General features: G+C 39.4%; 1 protein-coding gene across 1 annotated transcript in view; it reads left to right on the top strand.

Moving 5' to 3' along the window:
* The window catches only part of ZCCHC8 (zinc finger, CCHC domain containing 8), a 19,509-nt gene extending 611 nt beyond the window's left edge, over positions 1 to 18,898 (top strand). The window contains exons 2-14 of the mRNA XM_005875453.2: positions 1,194 to 1,239; positions 3,490 to 3,564; positions 5,658 to 5,763; positions 7,121 to 7,198; positions 10,634 to 10,737; positions 10,857 to 10,922; positions 11,490 to 11,550; positions 12,013 to 12,155; positions 12,570 to 12,712; positions 14,722 to 14,843; positions 15,809 to 15,895; positions 16,159 to 16,270; positions 17,505 to 18,898. Coding sequence (XP_005875515.1) covers positions 1,194 to 1,239; positions 3,490 to 3,564; positions 5,658 to 5,763; positions 7,121 to 7,198; positions 10,634 to 10,737; positions 10,857 to 10,922; positions 11,490 to 11,550; positions 12,013 to 12,155; positions 12,570 to 12,712; positions 14,722 to 14,843; positions 15,809 to 15,895; positions 16,159 to 16,270; positions 17,505 to 18,286 — 1,925 coding nt within the window. The 3' untranslated portion in view covers positions 18,287 to 18,898. The remainder of the gene's footprint in view (positions 1 to 1,193; positions 1,240 to 3,489; positions 3,565 to 5,657; positions 5,764 to 7,120; positions 7,199 to 10,633; positions 10,738 to 10,856; positions 10,923 to 11,489; positions 11,551 to 12,012; positions 12,156 to 12,569; positions 12,713 to 14,721; positions 14,844 to 15,808; positions 15,896 to 16,158; positions 16,271 to 17,504) is intronic.
* Positions 18,899 to 20,443: the final 1,545 nt, after the last annotated feature.

Here is a 20,443-nt window from a genome sequence, read left to right as displayed (position 1 = left end):
ACCCGGTGTAAATTTGTCTCGCCCCCCGGTGTAAATTTGTCTCGCCCCCTGAGGCGGGCTGGGAAGCGGGGGTTCGGGTTGCGTAAGCTGCCTCGGGGCCTCGGCGCCGACCTCCCGGCGACCCGCATCCGGACTCGCTTCTCCCGTCACCCGGTCCGGGGCCGGTTTTTAGGGTCATTTCAGACTCTCGCAACGGCTCGATGGTAGACTTTCTGGAGTCGCCCGCTTTCATTTTCTTTGCAGCCCGGTTAGTTACTGCGGTCCTGTTACCGTTGTGTATTGGGGGATATCGGGTAGTGAGACTTCGGCGTAGACCTCATGTATTTTTTACTTATTTGTGTGTGTGCCTGTGCAGAGCTAGTGGTCCCAAGACTAGAGTTTGGGGGCCTTGAGGAGTCGAGGGGTGCAAAGCGACATGGTTAATGGCCTGAGTGAGATTGGGGATTCATGTTCAAGTCCTTCCACTTTGAAATCGCTTCCGAAGTGAAGGTGCGTTGCAAACCTGTAGGGAAAAGGCGCCAAATGTTTCCATTTGGCTTTATTTACCATGATGACAGCCTTTCTAGCAAGATTTGTTAGTGTGTTTATTTACGGTCTTAGGTATTTTTTAAGAAACTGTCCTCGTATACAGTTTCTGTATTGGTTCGGGTGGGGGTTTTTTTCCTTTTAGAATTTTAAAGATCCCTAAAAGCGGTTGGTAAATTATCTGTTAAGGTTTCGAAGTCTGATTTTTTTTTTCATGATGCCTTTTTCTTCAGTATGTTACTATGAAAAATTTCAAAATACAAAAGTCGTTACCAGTTTGTTGTGCCGCATTTACTTTTTCGCTTATCAGGATGCTTTTGCCTTGGAACATTTTCCCAAGTGAGTGAGTGTTTAGCTGTGGAGGGGACACTGCTGTTTGAATAACGTTTTTGGACCAGCCTGTTAGTCTCCTCTCACCTTCAGGGCATGGTGCCTTTGCAATGTCTGTGTTGGACGGAATGAAAACTGTACTTGAATTTTTAGGTCCAAATGCCTAACCCTGCAACAAAATTACAGTATTAATCTAAAGAAGCTCAGTAACCGTGTCATCTTCAAAGTAGTTGCGTGTCTTTTAACCGTATAACATTCTGTCACAAGTGAAAGTTAGTAGTTGAATTTTATGACCTTTATGAATGTTTAATGAGGGCTTATACTCCTTAACACGTAATAACATCAAGAACTTAAAAGAAAATTGAACATTCTGACTCGACCAAGGTATGAGATCTTGAAATTACACCATAGTAGTCCTTTTTTCTTTTTAATCCTGATGTTAATATCTAATCATAGTTTCTTTATAAAAAGGGTGTTTAGGATTTTTATATCATTTTTTTAAAAATGTATATTTTTATTGATTTTTTACAGAGAGGAAGGGAGAGGGATAGAGAGTTAGAAACATCGATGAGAGAGAAACATCGATCAGCTGCCTCCTGCACACCTCCCCACTGGGGATGTGCCTGCAACCAAGGTACATGCCCCTGACCGGAACCGAACCTGGGACCCTTGAGTCCGCAGGCCGACGCTCTATCTGCTGAGCCACACCGGTTAGGGCTTTTGTATCATTTTTATATGTTCAGCCTACTCAAATCAGAGTAATGATCCTTTTTTTTTTTTTTTTTTAACTTATGGGGGTAACACTTGAAATTCTCATAATTGCATTAAACTGACTTACTGGGCGAAAATACTTGTGGAACAGTCCAGAAAATTTTGACTTAATGATCAGAACAGGCACATTGTCAACCCAGCTGGTTAGTCAACAAATGTTTCTGGGAAATCAATTAAAATTACAGTATTAATCTAAAATATTAGTTAAAGTACAAATATTTTCAAGCTTTCAGAATTTTGGGCTGCCTGATGCGGGGTACCTGCTGGAGTAACTAACTGGCTTCCCTGGTGACTAGAAGTTTAAAATTTTAGAATTTAGATGCCTTCCAGAATAACTTCCCTGTGCCCTACCTTTATTCGTCTATGTGAGCACACTTTATGGGTTTAAACTAATTTTTGGTTAGTTATTAACTATTGACTATAACTACGATTCCTCAAAAATCATAATTTTTATATATTAAAATATACTTTAGATAAGCACGTTTTCCAATAGAGTTGATTATTTAAACATTAAGCATTTTAAAGTGGATTATAATCACCTGTGTTCAAATGACTACGTGTCATGGGTTATGCCAATTTATAAAAAGTAAACATTAAAATAATGAAAAAGGAATTTATTTTTAGAATTAGTGCCCTCCATAGTGTCTGATAAAGCATTCTACAGAAAACCAAGGAAGAAAAAGAAATAAAATTATTTAGGGGAAATTTGTACCCCAAGTCTCTTGGTTTAGATCAGAAGTTTCTCTATTTATCCAATTAACATTGCATTTGTTTGGTTTTTACTTTATATTATGAGACATTTCAAAGAATATGAAAAGAAGAATCAGTACCCATTTTTGGTCACTTACATTCCCAGTGACTATTTTGCCATATTTTCTTCTAATCCCATGCGCACATTTCACCCCAAATATTTTAGCATGTATCTTTTTTTAAAAAAATACTTTTCGAGCATAACCACACCACCACTATCACACCTCGTAATTGTCATGATTTCCTTGATAACATTCCCAGCCCAGTACCTACTCACATTTCCTCAGCTGAACGTCTTTATAGCTGATTGTTCAAGCTGGGCTCCAACCGAAGACCATGCAGTTACATGGGGTTTTACACACAGGATGTATCTTTTATAAACTGAAGTTTGCTCAAGTTGAAACAACTTTATATTTTAAATTTATTTCTCTACTTGATGAGAACAATTCCAAATACAGACTGATGTATTTCATATAGAAATATGAGGCAGGTGAGAAGGAATCAGAGACTCAACTGGTCCCAGGTTCCCGACGGGGTATATTGCAGTTTTCCAGGTTGCTTTTTTTTTTTGCTTTGTTTTGCAGTATTTGAAAGTGAAATCCAGAACAGTATGCTTTTTCCATCTCGACTTTAGAATCTTGGATTTGAGATATTTAGTGCAATGTGCTCTGCCCTCCGAAAATAACCTATCCATTTATTTATAAAGTGTGTATTTTTCCTATATAGTTCTAAGGCAAATTCACTCTGATTCTTTTAGAAATATATTCTTGTAACCTGCTGGTTTACCCATTCCTTCCGTTCCCTCTCCCTCCCTAATTTACAAAGAAACAGCCATCAGGTAAAGAAACTTTGTCTTTGAAAACTGAAAGGTTAACTGGTTTTTAATTTTTTGTGATATATTTTAAAGACATGTTATGTAAGGGATACCTCTGTGGAAAACCGTTAAAGTAGGTAAAGTGGTGAAACAGATTTTTCCTGAGAAAACTGTGTTCCTGGTCTTATACGGAAACTATTATCTTTGGTACTTGGGAATTATATAGGTCATGTGTTTATATGTATGTATGCAAGTTTTGCTTTAACTCTTCTAAGAATATGTTTTAACTTCTGTTTTAGTGGAATATTGGTGAACAATACTAAGTTAGATGGACCCTTGTTACAGATTCTATTTATGAACAATGTTATTTCAAAGTAAGTCATTTTCCCATTTCTAAATATAATGAATTCATGTGCTTATGAAACAATGTCTTCTATAAGAATGCTGTTTTCATTTGTACTTCTCCCATCCTTATTCTTTTACCTAAAATTTATGGAATCCTGATGAAGAGCAAGGACATTAGAATCATATAAACTTGAATTTGGTTTTTTTCTTTCTGCATATCTGAACCTGGGCAGATCACTGACCCTCTCTGCATACCAGTTTCTCACTGGAAAACATGATATTAATAGTGACCACCTCCTAGGTAGCTAAGTGATCACCTGTAAGAATCCAATAGCCTCTAATTCAGCAGTTCTCAACCTGTGGGTCGTGAACAATGAAAATACATCCTGCATATCAGATATTTACATTACAGTGGGGCCTTGACTTACGAGTGTTCCGACTAACGACTTTTTCTAGATACGAGCCATCTCTCGGCCGATTTTTTGCTTTGAGTTGCGAGCTAAAATTCGGGTTACGAGCCAGCTTCAGATACCCCACCGCTAGTAGGCGCAGCGAACGTCACAGTGTCTCACTCGTTCACTTTATGATTTGACATACGAGTAATTTGAGTTACGAGCTCCATCACGGAACGAATTAAATTCGTAAGTCAAGGCCCCACTGTACGATTCATAACAGTAGCAAAATTACAGTTATGAAGTAGCAACGAAAATAATTTTATGATTGGGAGTCACCACAACTTGAACTGTATTAAAGGGTCACGGCATTAGGAAGGTTGAGAACCACTGCCTAATTAAAAAAAACACAGTACCACTGCAACAATAATGTTAGCCATTTATCTTGCCATGTCAGGTAACAGTCTTCCCTGTTGGCTATCTTCAAAGCTTCCCCACATTATATGTATATTTATTTAATATATTTTTATTGATTTCAGAAGGGAAAGGAGAGAGAAGAAACATCAATGATGAGAGAGAATCACTGGTTGGCTGGTTCATAGATCGATGCTCAGCTCTTGAACCACACCGACCAGGCATGATATATTTTTTAATATCAAAACTAGACCTTTGCAGAAAGTCTTTCAGCATGCTTGAGTCTAGTATGACTGCATTCCTGCAGTGCTTGCTAGTGCTCTGAAATGGTTTGAGGCCCTTCCTCAAAGATTGGTTCTAGACATTTCAGACAGTTGCTTGCCCCCTCCCATGTCACTTAATCACGTTCTCTTATGTGCTGGGTAAAGTGAAGAAGGTAAAGGGAACCATACATAGAGTGGTCCCTGTGGGGCAGGTCCATTACCTTCTTTGTCTCAGCAGAAGAGGAACCTGGGGGTCTGAGGGGAGGGGAAGCTGGGTGGTGAGTGTAGCAGCAGCCAGATGCCCGGCACAGTTGGGCTCTAACACCATTGTCACCTTCAGATTAGAATCAGCATCTACTCTAGCTTTCGGCAGTCTAACTTGCGCACCACCCACCTGCAAAAATCTTAGAATGTCAGAGCTAAAGAGACTTAACAGATCCTCGAATCAGAAGAGGAAGTTGGCTGCCCAACTGCAGCCTAAGCTGGGCTCCTTCGGGACCTCCCACATGAGACTGAAGAAGTTTTATGAATGTGGTTCTTGAGCTGGAAAGCTGGAGGAAGTAGACCTCAGTAGTTTTGCTGGCATTGCATTTTTGTTTTATTTTTCAAGTTTAATATTTATGCATTGTATTTCCTTATGTGTGCATAGAGAGTCTCTGGGAGGAGGATGCGGAAGAACCGAATGCATAGGTTGCCTTTGTGTGGCAGAAATAGGTGGCTAACAGACAGGGTGGGAAGGAGGCATTTCATTGTGTAACCCTTTCACTTCTTTTGGATATGGAACTACTTGCGTGTATTATGTATTTAGAAGTTAAATACATGAAACTTATTTAAAAGTCCATTTATTCTTAGCGCTGATGAGCCAAGCACTATGTTGGGTTATCATAATTGTTTTGTGAACTTGGCACCAACTATAGATCCTGAGTGTTACAGAGTTAATGATTTGATAAACCTGAAACAAAGTAACAAAAATGACACGTGGCATAATCTTGACTTCAGTCTGTTCCTTGTTTTACTCTGTCTGAGTTCTGACCATTTTGTGCTCTCCTGCAGGCAATATCATCAAGAAATAGAGGAATTTGTATCAAATTTAGTAAAAAGATTTGAGGAACAGCAGAAAAATGATGTGGAAAAGACTTCCTTTAATCTTTTGCCCCAGGTATTTCAAACTTAAGAGACTTTAAGATTAGTAGATTATGCTTTTCCCTCCTAATTATTAGGCCACCAGGATCCTCTCAAATCAAAGCCAAAATGATGAAGATGGTCTGTTCCCCTCCAGTCTTTCACCTGGCTTCTTTCTCTGTGGTCCGCCCAGCAGCCATGGGCTTTCTTTTGGATCGTGGCTCCTTTTCTCATGGGAGTCAGATTCAGACCTGACTGTATGAAAAGTTGAAGGCTTTTCTTTCATTTTCTAACTTGGACATGGGGATTTGTGTAGAAAACTAATTTTAGGCTCCTCCAAAATCTGTATTTCTTAAGTTTATAGAATATGGATTCTTTTTCCCTAAAGCCAACATGTGCCGACCCCCCCCACACACACACACACACATTAAATAAATAAATAGATAGATAGATAGATAGATAGATAGCATGCCCAAATAAATTGGAGACATTTTACTCTGTGAATATTAGAGCATGAATTTATGTTTAAAAGATCAGAATTATGTTTGCGGGGCCTTTTTAAAATTAGAAATTAAGGTGAGTCTCTCAGATAAGGATCTTGAGCTGTGTCTGAAGTTAGAGAACAGTATTCTGATTAACTAAATTTAAAATCACCTTTAGTTTTCACCTATATACAATTTTTTAAATATATTTTTATTGATTTCAGAGAAGAAGGGAGAGGTAGAGCGAGATAGAAACATCAATGATAAGAGAATCATTGATCAGCTGCCTCCTTCATCCCCGCTACTGGGGATCAAGCCCACAACTCAGGCATGTGCCCTGACTGGGAATTGAACCGTGACCTGGTTCACTCAACCACCGAACCACAGCAGCCGGGCTATATACAATTTTTGAAGATTGAAGAAATGGGAAATACAGTTAACAATAAGAAAACACTAAATAATATTAACGTTTTGATTTAAGGTACACTTGAGAATATTTTGGTGGCTTGAGGTCAGTGAAGATGATAGTAGAATTGACTAGTAATATAAATTTACATATTTTAATCTTTATGGTTATCTGATTTCAAGAGAAACGAAAGTCTGCCTTATCAGTTCAAATGTTGAAAGTTCCATAAATTTATTAACACGAAAATCATAGTATATGCTAATGCTTCAGAAGACAGTTTGTATATCTTTTTTAATTTTCCTACTTGTGAAATTTCTTTCATAAGCATTCCTACCTAGCTTAACTTAACTCACCCTAGTTATGACCAAGTGAATTCAAACTTTTATATACCATAATGATACCATTGTGTATGAGAAAATAAAGTGGGTGTGTCCAAATTGCTAATATTTGAGTTTTAAAGTTGAAACTTGGTTACCGTTTGTAATGTGTGTTTTTCTTTGTGTCAGCCATCCAGTGTTATGCTAGAAGAGGACCATAAAGTAGAAGAATCCTGTGCCATTGAAAACAACAAGGAAGCTTTTAGTGTAAGTTTGGACATTTTAGCTTTGGAATTCTGCAGGTACATGTTTCCTATCCTGTGTCAGTTGGGCAGCATTTAAATGATAATGTGGATAGTCACATGTCATCAAATGGTCACACATTCTTTCATTAAATTTGTTACAAACAACCGTGTGGACTTCAACTTTTAAATACTATAGTTTGCTTTTTAATGACTATTTTATTGTGACCTGGAAGCACAGTCAACATTGCCTGGAGGACTTGACTCATCCTGACCGACCTCTCTGTGTTTATTTTCAAGAACTTGGAGGAAGGTGTAGAAAACATGCTGTTGAACTTACAAATGGTTGAAGCTGAGAGGGGTACATAGTTAATATCACAGATGGCAGATATGAAATTGAAAACTTTTTAAATAGAAGAAGCTTAACAGGGACGAACCTATGTTTAGGCCTTTTCAGTACCTGTGCGGAATTGAGCAATGTCAAGGCGATGCACTGGTGTGATTTTTTTTTGCAACTTATAATTTTTTTAAGATGATGATGTAAGCCTGGGTTCTATGAGAGGAAGACTAGTTTTCATGTTTATGAAGTACTGTGTCCCATTGATCAACCACAGCTTTAAAAACATGGGGCTGCTGGGGTGATGAAGAGCCCACACATCTCATTGAAAAGATTTACAAGGGAGGTCACATCTCTACAAATGCAATGAAGGCTGTTATTTGCAAAGGTGTCATTTTAGGCCATCCTATGCGGTGCCACGTGACAGAACTAGGCCAGTGATTGGATTGAGAACAAAGGCACATTTCAACTCAACGTTTAGTACGTAGGAATTTCTATCAGGCCTGTAAAAAACAAAGTGGTTTGTCTCATTTTTTAAAAAAAGCGAATTCCATGGTACTGGAGTCAAAGACTGAGATGCTATCGGGCACTTTAAAGAAAGATTTCTGAATTTGAACCAGATCACTTTTCATTTCTCTTCTAAACTGAGATTCTGGGATTTAGTGGCACCTGCCTGGAAAATGGGAATTGTACACATTTGTTAATTTGATTCTTTATTTTATTTTGAATATATTTTTATTGATTTCAGAGAGAGGGAGAGAGAGATAGAAACATCAGTGATGAGAATCATTGATCGTCTGCCTCTTTCACGCCCCCTACTGGGGATCTAGCCCACAATCTAGGTATGTGCCCTGACTGGGAATTGAACCATGACCTACTGCCTGGAACTCTCCTCTCTCAAACTGCAGTAAGGCTCACTCCCTCAAATTACTCACGTCTTGGTTTAGAGAGGCTCAACCACTGAGCCATGCTGGCTGGGCTAATATTGTTCTTTAATAAATACTAATAACTATTTACTAAATGCTCCTTTGTACTATGGACTGTTGTAGGTTTCAGGGACATAGTAATAAAATTTTAAGAAAGGCAAAGTCCTTGCCCTCCTTGAATTACATTATAGTGGGGAAGGCAGTGCTCTGAAGGAAAATAAAGCAGGCTAAGGAGTTAGTACCTGAGGGGTATTTGGTTTATATAGTGAGTACTTGGTGACAGCCTCTCTAAACCAAGACGTGAGTAATTTTGAGGGAGTGAGCCTTACTGCAGTTTGAGAGGAGAGTTCCAGGCAGTAGAGGAAGTGGAAAGCCCCGGGGCAGAAGTAAGCATACATTGCCCACTATACATAGCCAGTACTGTCTATTCTAAGCTCATTGCAGATGTTCCTCCTAAGGATACTGTCGTTCATTTCATTTTACAGATGAGGAAACAGATATGGGAACTAAGTAACTTGCCAGTAGCCCCTTAGCTAGGAAGTGGTGAAGTCAGGCTTTTCATCCATGCCTCTGACTGCACAGCAGATGATCTAGATCAGTGGTTCTCAACCTGTGGGTCGCGACCCCTTTGGGGTTTGAACGACCCTTTCACAGGGGTCGCCTAAATACATCCTGCATATCAGATATTTACATTACGATTCATAACAGTAGCAAAATTACAGTTATGAAGTAGCAACGAAAATAATTTTATGGTTGGGGGTCACCACAACATGAGGAACTGTATTAAAGGGTCGAGGCATTAGGAAGGTTGAAAACCACTGATCTAGATCCTTACATTGCCTTCCAGGCCACAGTGAGGACTTCAGATTTTACTCTGAGTGAGATGAGAAGCCATTGGAGGATTTTAAGTAGAAATGGGATGTGATATAACTTGAATTTATAAAAGAACTGGCTCTCTGTGGAAAAGTCTGTAGCTGGTTGCATATGAAAGCTGGAAACCAGTTAAGAAGTTAATGCACTTATTGCAGGTGAGATGAAATAGCTTAGACCAAGATGATGATGATGGTGATAAGAAGTGACTTCTAACCTGGAGATGCTTTGAAAGTAGAACTGATCAAATATTTTGATGAACTGGATGTAGAATATGAGAGTGAGGGTAGTCGTAATGACTCCAGCTTTTGTCCTCAGCAACTGGAAGAACATTGCTGCCTTTTCTGTGATGGGAAAGGCTGGAGGGAGGAGCAGGTATAGAGAGGATAGGGTTCTAGTGCGGTTTTAAATAGGTGAGTTTGAGAAGCCTCTTACATGTCCAGTGAGGGCTGTCAAGTTGGCACTGGCATATACAAGGTTGGAGTCTAGGAGCAGTCAGACGACATTGGGGGTTACCAGCATTTAAATTATATTTCATAACACGGGTCTGGAATCACATAGAGGGGGACTAAGGGCTGGCCTTACAGAATGTAGAGAGATGGTTTATAAGAGAATGTTCTTATTCTTAGAAGGCCCATACTGAATTACGTAGGGGTGAAGTATAAAAATCGGAAACTGGAAACTAGGAAGTTATTGTACTCATCTCAGGCCAGATAAAATAATGGCTTATACTGTGATGATAGTGGTGGTGACTTACATTGTTTACACAGCTCAGTAAAAAGTAAATCTGAAAAAAAAAAAATGAGAGTATGTGAATGATAGAGAAAACAGATGTGCGTACTAAAATGTCAATTAACAATTGTTAAATCTAGATGGAGGGTACATGAGTGTTCATTATACCATTTCTTCAACTTTTCTGTATGAGATTTTTCAAAAAAAAAAGGAGGGAAAAGACTGGGAGGAAAGGAAATGGAATCAATATACAGACAACTTTTCTGAGGGTCTTGTTGTAAGGGAAACAGAGAAATGGGGAATTGGAAGGAAAAGTGAGAGTTGTGGGCAAGTTTTTATTTTTTAAGTCTGGAGAGGGTACAGCTGATAGTAATGATCCAAAGAGAAAATGCTCAATAATCGTGGAGGCATAGGGAAATATAAACATGTAGCTTTTACTTACACATCAAAATCTGGCTCCTTTAACGAGGGAGTTGATTATTTCTAATAACTTCATCCAAAATAAATTGTTAAAACAATTAATCATAGTCTTACATTACTCAATGTCTTCTTTTTCCTGCTTCAATAGCAATATTTTTTGACTTGTTTTCTGCAGGTTGTAGGAAGTGTCCTGTATTTTACTAATTTTTGCCTTGATAAATTGGGGCAACCGCTACTAAATGAAAACCCTCAGCTTACCGAAGGATGGGAAATACCCAAGTATCCTACTACATAGTGAATGAAGATCTTTTATTCATCTTGCCATTAAGTTCACCTTTTAAAAGTGTTACCAAATTTTGCAGACAATGATAACCATTCCTTAATAAAATGTACTAAAGGTACCAGCAAGTCTTCAGCCACATTGTTTCTCTAGAAGGGCAAGAAATACAAGTAAAGGCCAAAAGGTTTGTGTGGGGAGTTGTTTTTATTTTGTTTTCTGCTTTAAAAAAAAAACACAACACAAATCATAAACTCCTTAGCTTGAAAAGTTAATATTCTTTATTGCTGGCTTACTGTAAATAAATTACAGATTAAGCTATAATTTTAATATAGAGACCTGTATTAAATGTTTAAATTGGTATTGATTGGAATTTATTGGTTCATGCCTAGTGTGTCTGGGTGGGTGGAAAGGTTTAAATTGTTGCTGTCACTGTGATTGCTGCCTTAAAACCATCTGCCCCTTTCCATGTGGCCTAAAGGAATATGATCTGTTTGCCTTGGTGCTTTTGGTACGAACCACTGGCAAAACTCAGAGGTAACAGATCAATCAGGAGCATCCAGTTCTTGGTTAAAAGTGCTGTTGTTTAAATCACCAAGTACGGGAGCTGAAAGTGTATCCATTGCAGATTTTAGTAATCTGTGATCAGTGCACTTCCTAAGTTCTGGTACACTTTGCTGTCATCTAGGATTTTATCGATTTGCTTTTATAGTTTCACTTACATTGTGAAAATCTTTGTTTTTTGACCAAATAGGCCAAGGCCTCACTGTTTCAATTGTGGTTCCGAAGAACATCAAATGAAAGATTGCTCAATGGTAAAGTTTTTTCCCATGAAAAAAAATATCTTTGAACCAGAGCTTTCTAGTGTTTTCAACATATTTATGGCATTGTGTGATATGAAGAAACTTCCTCTGTTAATTTCCTGTGGTCTTGGATTTTGAAAAATTTACTTAAATTCTAAGGCACTAGATTGTTTTAAAACTTGATTACAGTGCTCTGTATTTGAAATGAATGGAAGATTATTAGTTAATTTTTAGACAATATATTTTTAAAACTTGATTTTATGTTATGGTAATACTGAGGTAATAAAACATTAAAGTGACTGCTTCTCTTTTTGGCTTATTTTTCTAAAATATCCAGCCTCTTTTATACTTGTTCCTTATACATTAAAAACTAAAATAATCTGCTTAACCTAAGCAAAGTGCTTATATTTATTTAATTTCTGAAATATTTCTAAAGTGCTTGATACCATTCTTTTCGAATACATTACGATTCAGCCTCGGAATGCTGCTCGAATAAGCGAAAAGAGAAAAGAGTACTTGGATGCCTGTGGTGAAGCAAACAATCAGAACTTTCAGCAGCGGTACCATGCAGACGAAGTCGAAGAAAGGTTTGGAAGATTCAAGCCAGGCGTTATTAGGTACTTGTTGTCAGTTTCCTATAGAATGCCATTTCTGTTTCTCCAGTATTTGAGACATTGTGTATTTAGGGTAATTATCATTATGTAAGTTTTCTCTAGCAAGGCTCTAGATAATATACATCAAGTCATTTGAAAACGTTCATTGAAGTCTTAACTACAGGATGTCTTCCCAAAATGTATACATACACTTTGAATAATTATAAAGGTGGTGTTTACTAAAATACATTTCATTTTCAAAATGTAATAGAATCTACAGACGTCGTGTGTATACGTATTTTGGGGACACCTTGTGTATATTTGATAGACACCATGCCACATGCTGTGTAATGTAAGAATTATTTTAAAACATTGGAATAGTGTGTGTTTTCATCCAAACAAGAAAGTATTTCGTCTTCCTTTTTTCTTTATACTTAGTGAGGAACTTCAGGATGCACTTGGTGTGACAGATAAGAGCCTGCCACCTTTTATATATCGAATGCGCCAGCTAGGATACCCACCAGGATGGCTCAAAGAGGCTGAACTGGAGAATTCAGGGCTTGCGCTCTATGATGGAAAAGGTAATATCAGGTTAGATAAGTCACCTTCAGTGTCATCTATTTTTTTAAAATTAAGGAATCAATAAAATGTGGTAGGAATGGCTGTCTTCTTTAGTGTGTGCTGAGTTAACAACAACAAAAAATAACGTGATGGCATTTTCTTTGCTTTGCAAAGAAGGAACTAAAATCTCACTGAGAATTGTCGGATGGTTATCTAGACCTGTTCAATGACTGCCTAGGCCAGAGTACCAACTCTCCAGCTAGTGCCCCTAAGTTCTTGCCTTTCTCAGTAATGGTAACAGATATACCCACCAATGCCAGGAGATCTATAAAAGTTAAAATATATATGGCCTCTTATAATCTAGGATTCTTCTCTTAGATATCTACTCTAAAAATATTCACACTGTGCATGGGGACTTGGGTGTGTATATATTTTTGCATTGAACATGATAGTAAAAATTAAAAACAACATGAAGGCCCTACAGGAGAATGGCTAAATAAACCCCAGTAGATCTGGGCTGTGGAATCCCTACAATATTTAGAGTGGAATAAACCTGTATGAGCTGACATGGCAAAATCTCTGTGCAATGCCAAGTGGAAAGCAAGTTTCTGGATTACTTACACACTGTGATGTCATTGATCTCATGTTGTGAAAAGAAAGAAATCCACATGGATGAAACAACCCTGCGTTTTCTCTAAGGACTTATTTATGTAAAATATTTTTAAAAGATCTCGGCCAAGAACCATCTAGATTTTAGAGGCCTTCCCCGACCACCTCATTCACCCACTGTCCTCCAGTTTTTCTCACCGTGCCCTGTGTGCTTCCTTCAGACCCTGTCACCGTTTATATTTATTTCTGTTTTACTTGAGTGGTATATATTTTCCCAACTAGATGGTAAGGTTTACAATTGCTAAAACCATATCCATTGTATTCAATATATCCCCAGCATGTGGCACAGTGCCTGCCTGGCACATGGTAGCTAATAAATAAATCTTTTTTATAAAATGCAAATGTCTGAACCGATATTCAGCAGACATAACAGTGCTTATCCATAACTGAGACAGGAAAAAGGATGGGATACTGATTTTAGTTTTATCTCTAATGCTCTAAATATTTTTAAGTGAAAATGTTTCTATATATTACTTAGGCAATTAAAAATAAAAGTATTTTTAGAAAATTTATCACGCCTCCTCCCCCTTCTCAAATAATACCAAAGAGGTATTTAGCACAGTCCTTTTAATAAATCTTTAGGTCATGCTAATATTCAAACTCTTTTCTTTTTTAGCTTATTTGGGTAGGGATTCTTTGGACAAAAGGCTATAGATAATTCAGAGTCTCTTAAATCTCTTTATTTTTATTTTATTTTTTAAAAATACATATTATTGACTTTTAGAGAGAGATAGAGAAATAGGAACATCGATGACGGAGAAACATCATCGATCAGCTGCCTCCTGCACGCCCCACACAGGGGTTCAAGCCCGCAACCTGGGTATGTGCCCCGACCAGGAATCGAACCAGTGGCCTCTTGGTTCGACGCTCAGCCGCTGAGCTACACCGGCCAGGCTATTTTTTATTTTTTTAAATCCTCACCTGAGGATTTTTTTTATTGATATTAGAGAGAGAGGAAAGGAAATGGAGGGAAAAATAGAGAGAAACATCAAGAGGCCAGACCAGACCAGGAATCAACCCTGAAACCCAGGCCTGTGCCCTGACGAGGGGAATTGAGCCAGCAACCTCTCGGTATGCAGGACGACACTCAACCAACTGAGCCACTCCAGCCAGGTGCAAAATAGACTTTTAAGCAACCCATAGAAGAACCAGATTTGCCAGATACTAAATATTTTATCAAAGTAACACGTGCACGTTGTTGAACAGTTCTGACCTAGTGGTTCGGACATGCTATGATTAAAGTCCTTCTCAGAATAATGCTCTTGCCATGAAGGTAAGCACCCTCCAGGTCTGCTTTTGGTCTGGAGAGAGATTTATATTGGCATCTAGCAATATTAACCCTTTTGATGGTCTGTAATAGATGCTGCTGATGGGGAAACAGAATCTGGAGAAATACAACACAATCAAAATGTCACTTATGATCTCTCGAAATTGGTAAACTATCCAGGTTTTAATATATCTACTCCCAAAGGAATTCCAGATGTAAGTATATTGTTTCTTTATTCTTATGAGCTGTGTAAATTGTTCAAAATGTTAGCTTTATTTAGCAATTACTGTTACATAAAGAAGTAAATGTGTTTAACTCTTAAATTTTCTTTATGTTGACTAGAATCTTAAGTGAAATCTTATATACCTTAAAAAAATGCTGTGTTTTTTTCAAAGTAAAATTTTTCATCTTTTATGAGAATGATTTCTACACTTTTTTCCAACTCTTATGTTTCAAAATTCAACAATTAACTCTTGTGATGGTGATAATAGCAGCAGTATTTTAATTTAAAAAATGCATGGGCTAAATTAAGGGCTGAATTGCCTGGCACAAGCCATCAGAGCCTCTGAAAGTGGATCAAGACCCGGCCCACATGGGAATCCCCTTGCGGCCTCATAGGAAATGCACATTCTGAGTCCCTCCCTTAGACTTAATGGACTCAGTCTCTGGAATCTACAGGTTTGACAAGAGCCCAGAGTGATTCTTAGTAACAGTCACTGTTGAATGTGCTATTGGTGATGAGAGAGAAACGTGGGACCTTAAAGATGAGTAATCAGTTTTGAAAGGGAAAGAACAGAAGATAGAAAACAGCACAAGTGAATGTGTCAGGAGGAATGAGCAGTGAGCAGTCGGGAGAGGGTTGGGCCAGCCAGGCTGGATAAGAGCCCTTGTTGGTACTGCTTATAACTTCTTCCTGTAGTAAGCAGGACATTTTGGGGCCAAGTGATTTTTGTCAAGTAGCTCTTAGTATTCAGTCCTGACTGTTCTGTAGGCAGAGTTGAGGTGTTTTTTTTTTTCCTTCAATGCACCATTATTTTCATTAATTCCCCCAAAAAGGAAAAGTCACGTATGAAGCAGAAATGTAATTTGATACCTCCACTTTACCTCCTTTGAACAGAAATCTCAAAGCATGGCGTTTCCTAGGTACACGCTTATTCCTTCCTTCTCTTCTCGTCGTTAGGAATGGAGGATGTTTGGTTCTATACCAATGCAGGCCTGTCAGCAGAAGGATGTGTTTGCCAGTTACCTTACTTCAAACTTCCAAGCGGTAAAGAGACTTTCAGAGTCTTCTATAGAAACGTATTGCATGTGGCTGTGGGATTCTGTAATGCGTTAGCATCTTATTGCCTCGCTTGCTCTGTATAAAAGCTCTTACTGTTTCCTGGTGAATCAAAAGGAAAAGGTAGCTGCATTCGCCAGTGACATGGACTTGGTTCTGGATTGGTTTTCTGCGTCATGTTTAAGTGAAGGGATGGATGAAGTTTCATTTCTTGTCTGCCCGCTGTAACTGTGGTTTGGTTCCTCCGTTAGCCGAGTGTGAGGTCTGGCTCCAAGAGGTCTTCGTCTCGGTCCAGCCCTTGTAGTCCAAAGAAGCAGAAGGGGAACAGCTCGGGTTCCCCCGCGGACATGGAGCTCGACTCAGGTAGGTTTCACCTCATCTTGTGATTTTATTGAGAAGGTAGAACAAATTCGCATGCTCCTGAGTTCCGTAAGAAAGAAGAAGCTCTTTGTGAGCACCAACTAAATAGTAAATTTTATTCTTGGAGATCCGAGCATCACCACTGTCAGCGGTAAAAGCTGGGTTGGAAGACATACTTGGTCTGACAGATGCATGGGCCAGTGTGCTGGGTTCCTGAGTTAGGCAGACCTAGATCCCTCATCACCTCTCCCCCTGCGCCCCAGCAGTCCTGCATCTGGCCTGGCCCCTCGGATGGGGCAATGCTCGGAGACCAGCAGTGGCAGCTTGGTCCAAGGACGTAGGCAGAGCCGAGCCAAGCTTCCCCAGTTATTCTTCCCAACTGTGTTGTGTGATTTTTTTGTTTTGTTTCTAATTTTTATTGAATTTATTGAAGTGACAAACAGGAATGGCCTGAAATAATGTAGTGACTATGACAATCTTCAGGAAAGGGTGGACCCCGGAGACCCAAGGACCTGGGTGCGGCAGAAGGAAAGGAGGACTCAGATGATCAGCAGGGTTCAGTTTTGGAGTCTTTAACCAGATACTACTTGTGCTGCCATTAGCGAGAATGGCAAATAGGAGAAGAGTCCAGATTTTGAAAGAAGATCCTTTGTTTTGCACAGGTTGGATCTGCTGTGTGTGGGGGACAGCCAGCTGGTGATGACCAGTGACCAGTTAGCTATATGAACCCACCGGTCAGGCAAATAGTCTAGACTAGAGACACAGAATTAGAAATAAGCCCGAGGGTTGTCTCTGCCTCGTCTGCCTACCTTTGTTTCCTCCTGCCTTCCACACACTCAGCAGTCCAGCCAGCCTGCATTTCCAGCCAAGCATTCTACTGCATTCTTTCGCGAATTCCATCTTCAGCTACAGGAGACAACCTAGAAATTATTCTGTATCTCCATGCTGCTGTTCATAGTGTCTAGCTCTAACATGATGTAACAGCATGAAAACATTTGCCAAGGGGTTGGTTAATGTTCCTGGCACTGGAAGGTCCCGTAGCTTCCCCTGCAGGTGTCCCTGTTTTCAGGTGGCTTGAGGATAAGGTGCAGGTCATGTATGAGTATCCACAGGGTTTTCCCCTTCAAGCCAGTTATTTTTGGCCATTGAATCTCTGACTATCCCCAAGTTCAAGTAACACATGTTAGTACAGCCAAGTGCTCTGACAACTGAAAGTTTCTTGCCTTTCTTATTGCAGATGCAGAGGCCCTGCATGTATCTCCGAGTGGGAATGCTACTCGGTTTCAGCCACCATTGCCCCCTAACACTCCTCCACTACCACGGGGAACTTCGCCCACCTTCATTCCTCCGCTCCCCAAGGGCACCCCACCACTGACTCCCAGTGACTCACCACAGACCAGGACAGCACCTGCGCCTACGGAGGAGGACACGCTGACTCTGGAAGAACTCGAAGAGCAGCAGAGGCGGATATGGGCAGCCCTGGAGCAGGCTGAGAGCGTCAACAGCGATTCTGACATTCCTGTTGACACCCCTTTAACTGGAAATTCGGTTGCCTCTTCCCCTTGTCCAAACGAGCTAGAGCTGCCTGTCCCAGAGGGAAAACCATCTGAAAAGCAGGTGCCAGATGAGCCTGAGGCCGAGGAACAGGACACTTGTGCAGAGAAATCAGAAGTTGAACATCCAGAGAGTCCAGAGTCCGACGCGACATTGCTTTGTCAGCAGGACAAGGAGGAGTCTGCCGAGGGAGGCTCTGAAGGTGCGCCTCTCGATGACGGCAGTGTGGTCTCGAACTGTGACATCAGGAACGGAGGCAGCCAGAAGCTCCTGCCCCTGGACCCCAGTCCTTCCACAGCCACTAAAACTCACAGTCCTATCCCTGATATGAGCAAGTTCGCAACTGGAATAATGCCATTCGAATTTGAGAATATGGCAGAATCGACTGGAATGTACCTCAGGATAAGAAACTTGTTAAAGAACTCACCCCGAAACCAGCAGAAAAACAAGAAGACTTCAGAGTAACTGCTTGACACAGCACCAAGACCTAGTTCATGATCTACACCTTTGTGTCCTGGTCACTAGTACTAAGTGGACAGATGAACCGTCTTCCTGTTTGTCCCTCCCATGTTTAAAAATCTGTCCGAGGCTTATTTGTGGCTTAAAGTCAGGCCTGTTTTAATGAATGGAAAGATCAGGCTCACTGGTTTACCGTATTTTATTCTCACTGCTAACAACGTGGGGGAATGTGAGTATAGAGGTTTAGAGGTAGTTTGCTTATACTATTTTTGGGTTGTGAGTGTCCGTGCAGAGTGATGGTTTTTATCGTCTTTTGTACATTGTTTTCCCTTTCTACATTTTGCTAATTATCTTGTATATAAGTTTAATAGATCACTTTTTTAAAGAAAAAATTCTAACCATTTTAAATTCACATTTCAACTTCGACAACCAAATGAGAAAAATCAGGGATGAGCAGCTTTATCCCACTTGGGATATTTTTGTAAGTGATTTACATACATCAATTTTAATGACCCTTTTATTTTTTTATAACTTCATTCTTCATATAAGCTTGCGACACAGGTATGATCTATCGTCTTTGTGTACAGAGGTTTAATAAATTAGTTTTCAAATACATAATCTAAGACTTTGAATACAAAAAAGCGATTCACAGTTAAATTAGTAAATAAAACCCTGTAAATTTGGAACTAAATTATGTGGTTGTAAAAATTAGTGGAACTATAAATGGAAGAAAAAGCAAAGGAAATATAAGAAATTGGAAAATTTGGGTGTTTTCAGTGGTTTTCAACCTTAAATATAAAGGAGCAGAATCTTAATCATTTTGAAAATAATGGAGGGCAGCTAGCCTTTGTACCAAAAAAAAATAAAAAATTCTGGACTTGAACCCCAGGATAAATAATAGTTAAAAGTAGAAAGTAGACATAAAAAAATTGCTTTTAATTATCAGGTCTATAAGAGCTGAAACAAGGGGGGTGTGTCCCCCCCTTTTTTTTTAATTTATTGATTTTAGAGAGAGAAATAGCGAATTGTTGTTTCACTTATTTACACAGTCATTGGTTGCTTCTTGTGTGTCCCCTGACCGGGGACCAAACTTGCAACCTTGGCGTATGGAGACAACACTCTAATCAACTGAGGTACCCCACCAGGATCTGAATCTGTTTTTTGCGGGGGGTTTTTGTCTTTATGTGCAATGCTATTACATCTTTATAGTCAAGTTCATGAAAGTAAATATTTAAGTGATCTTGAACTATTAGTCTCAGGTAGTACAGGGTGGGGCAAAAGTAGCTTTACAGTTGTTTGTATAAAAAATAATCCAATAATTAATAAATAATAATACAGGAATAAACTCACATACACTGTAAACCTACTTTTCCCCACCTGGTACCATCCTGCCCTTAGGCCAGCAGAGGGAGCAAAATAGAACCATTCTGGCTTTAGTTTTCATTTTGAGAACTTCAGTCATCCAATTGTTCTATAAACAGTAAAGGGAAGGGGAATTATATATGAAAGAGGAAAATTTATTTTCAAGGCCCTCACAGAACATGCTAGAAATTGAATAGAATGTTAAATACTTTGGGCTTTTTTCTCTAGGAGTTGAAGTACATAAAAGTAACCTCTTCTATGATCTTTATGACTCAGTAATTCTATCGGAGAAGTATATTGTCACCACGTTATGTATGTAACATAAGGGAATTTCAGGGGCATAGAGGTTAAAGGACGCGTCAACATCCAAGCAGCGGTGATGGAGAGGCCAGTCTTCAACCAGAGATTTGCCTGTTCCCTAAAACAGTAGTCGCCAACCTTTCAGACCTCATGGACCACCAGTGGTCCGTGGACCACTGGTTGGCAACCGCTGCCCTAAATCACAGAAGTGGTTGTTTAAATGTGCCTTAAAAAAAAAAAAGTTTTGCCCGGCCAGCATGACTCTGTTTGAGTGTCAACCTGTCAACCAGGAGGTCATGGTTCAATTCCCAGTCAGGGCATATGCCGAGGTTGTGGGCTCTGTCCCCAGTAGGGGGCATGCAGGAGACAGCCGATCAATGATTCTCATCAGTGATTTTTCTAGCTCTCTCTCTCTCTCTCTATGAAATCAATAAAAATATATTTTTTAAAAAGTTTTGATTTTAGAAGGAAGGGAGAGAGAAACATCAATCAGCTGCCTCC

Source organism: Myotis brandtii, unplaced genomic scaffold, assembly GCF_000412655.1.
Source record: "Myotis brandtii unplaced genomic scaffold, ASM41265v1 scaffold463, whole genome shotgun sequence".
NCBI classification, from domain to species: Eukaryota; Metazoa; Chordata; class Mammalia; order Chiroptera; family Vespertilionidae; genus Myotis; species Myotis brandtii.
Note: the sequence above shows the minus strand (reverse complement) of the source record. Positions and strands in the feature narration are given on the sequence as shown.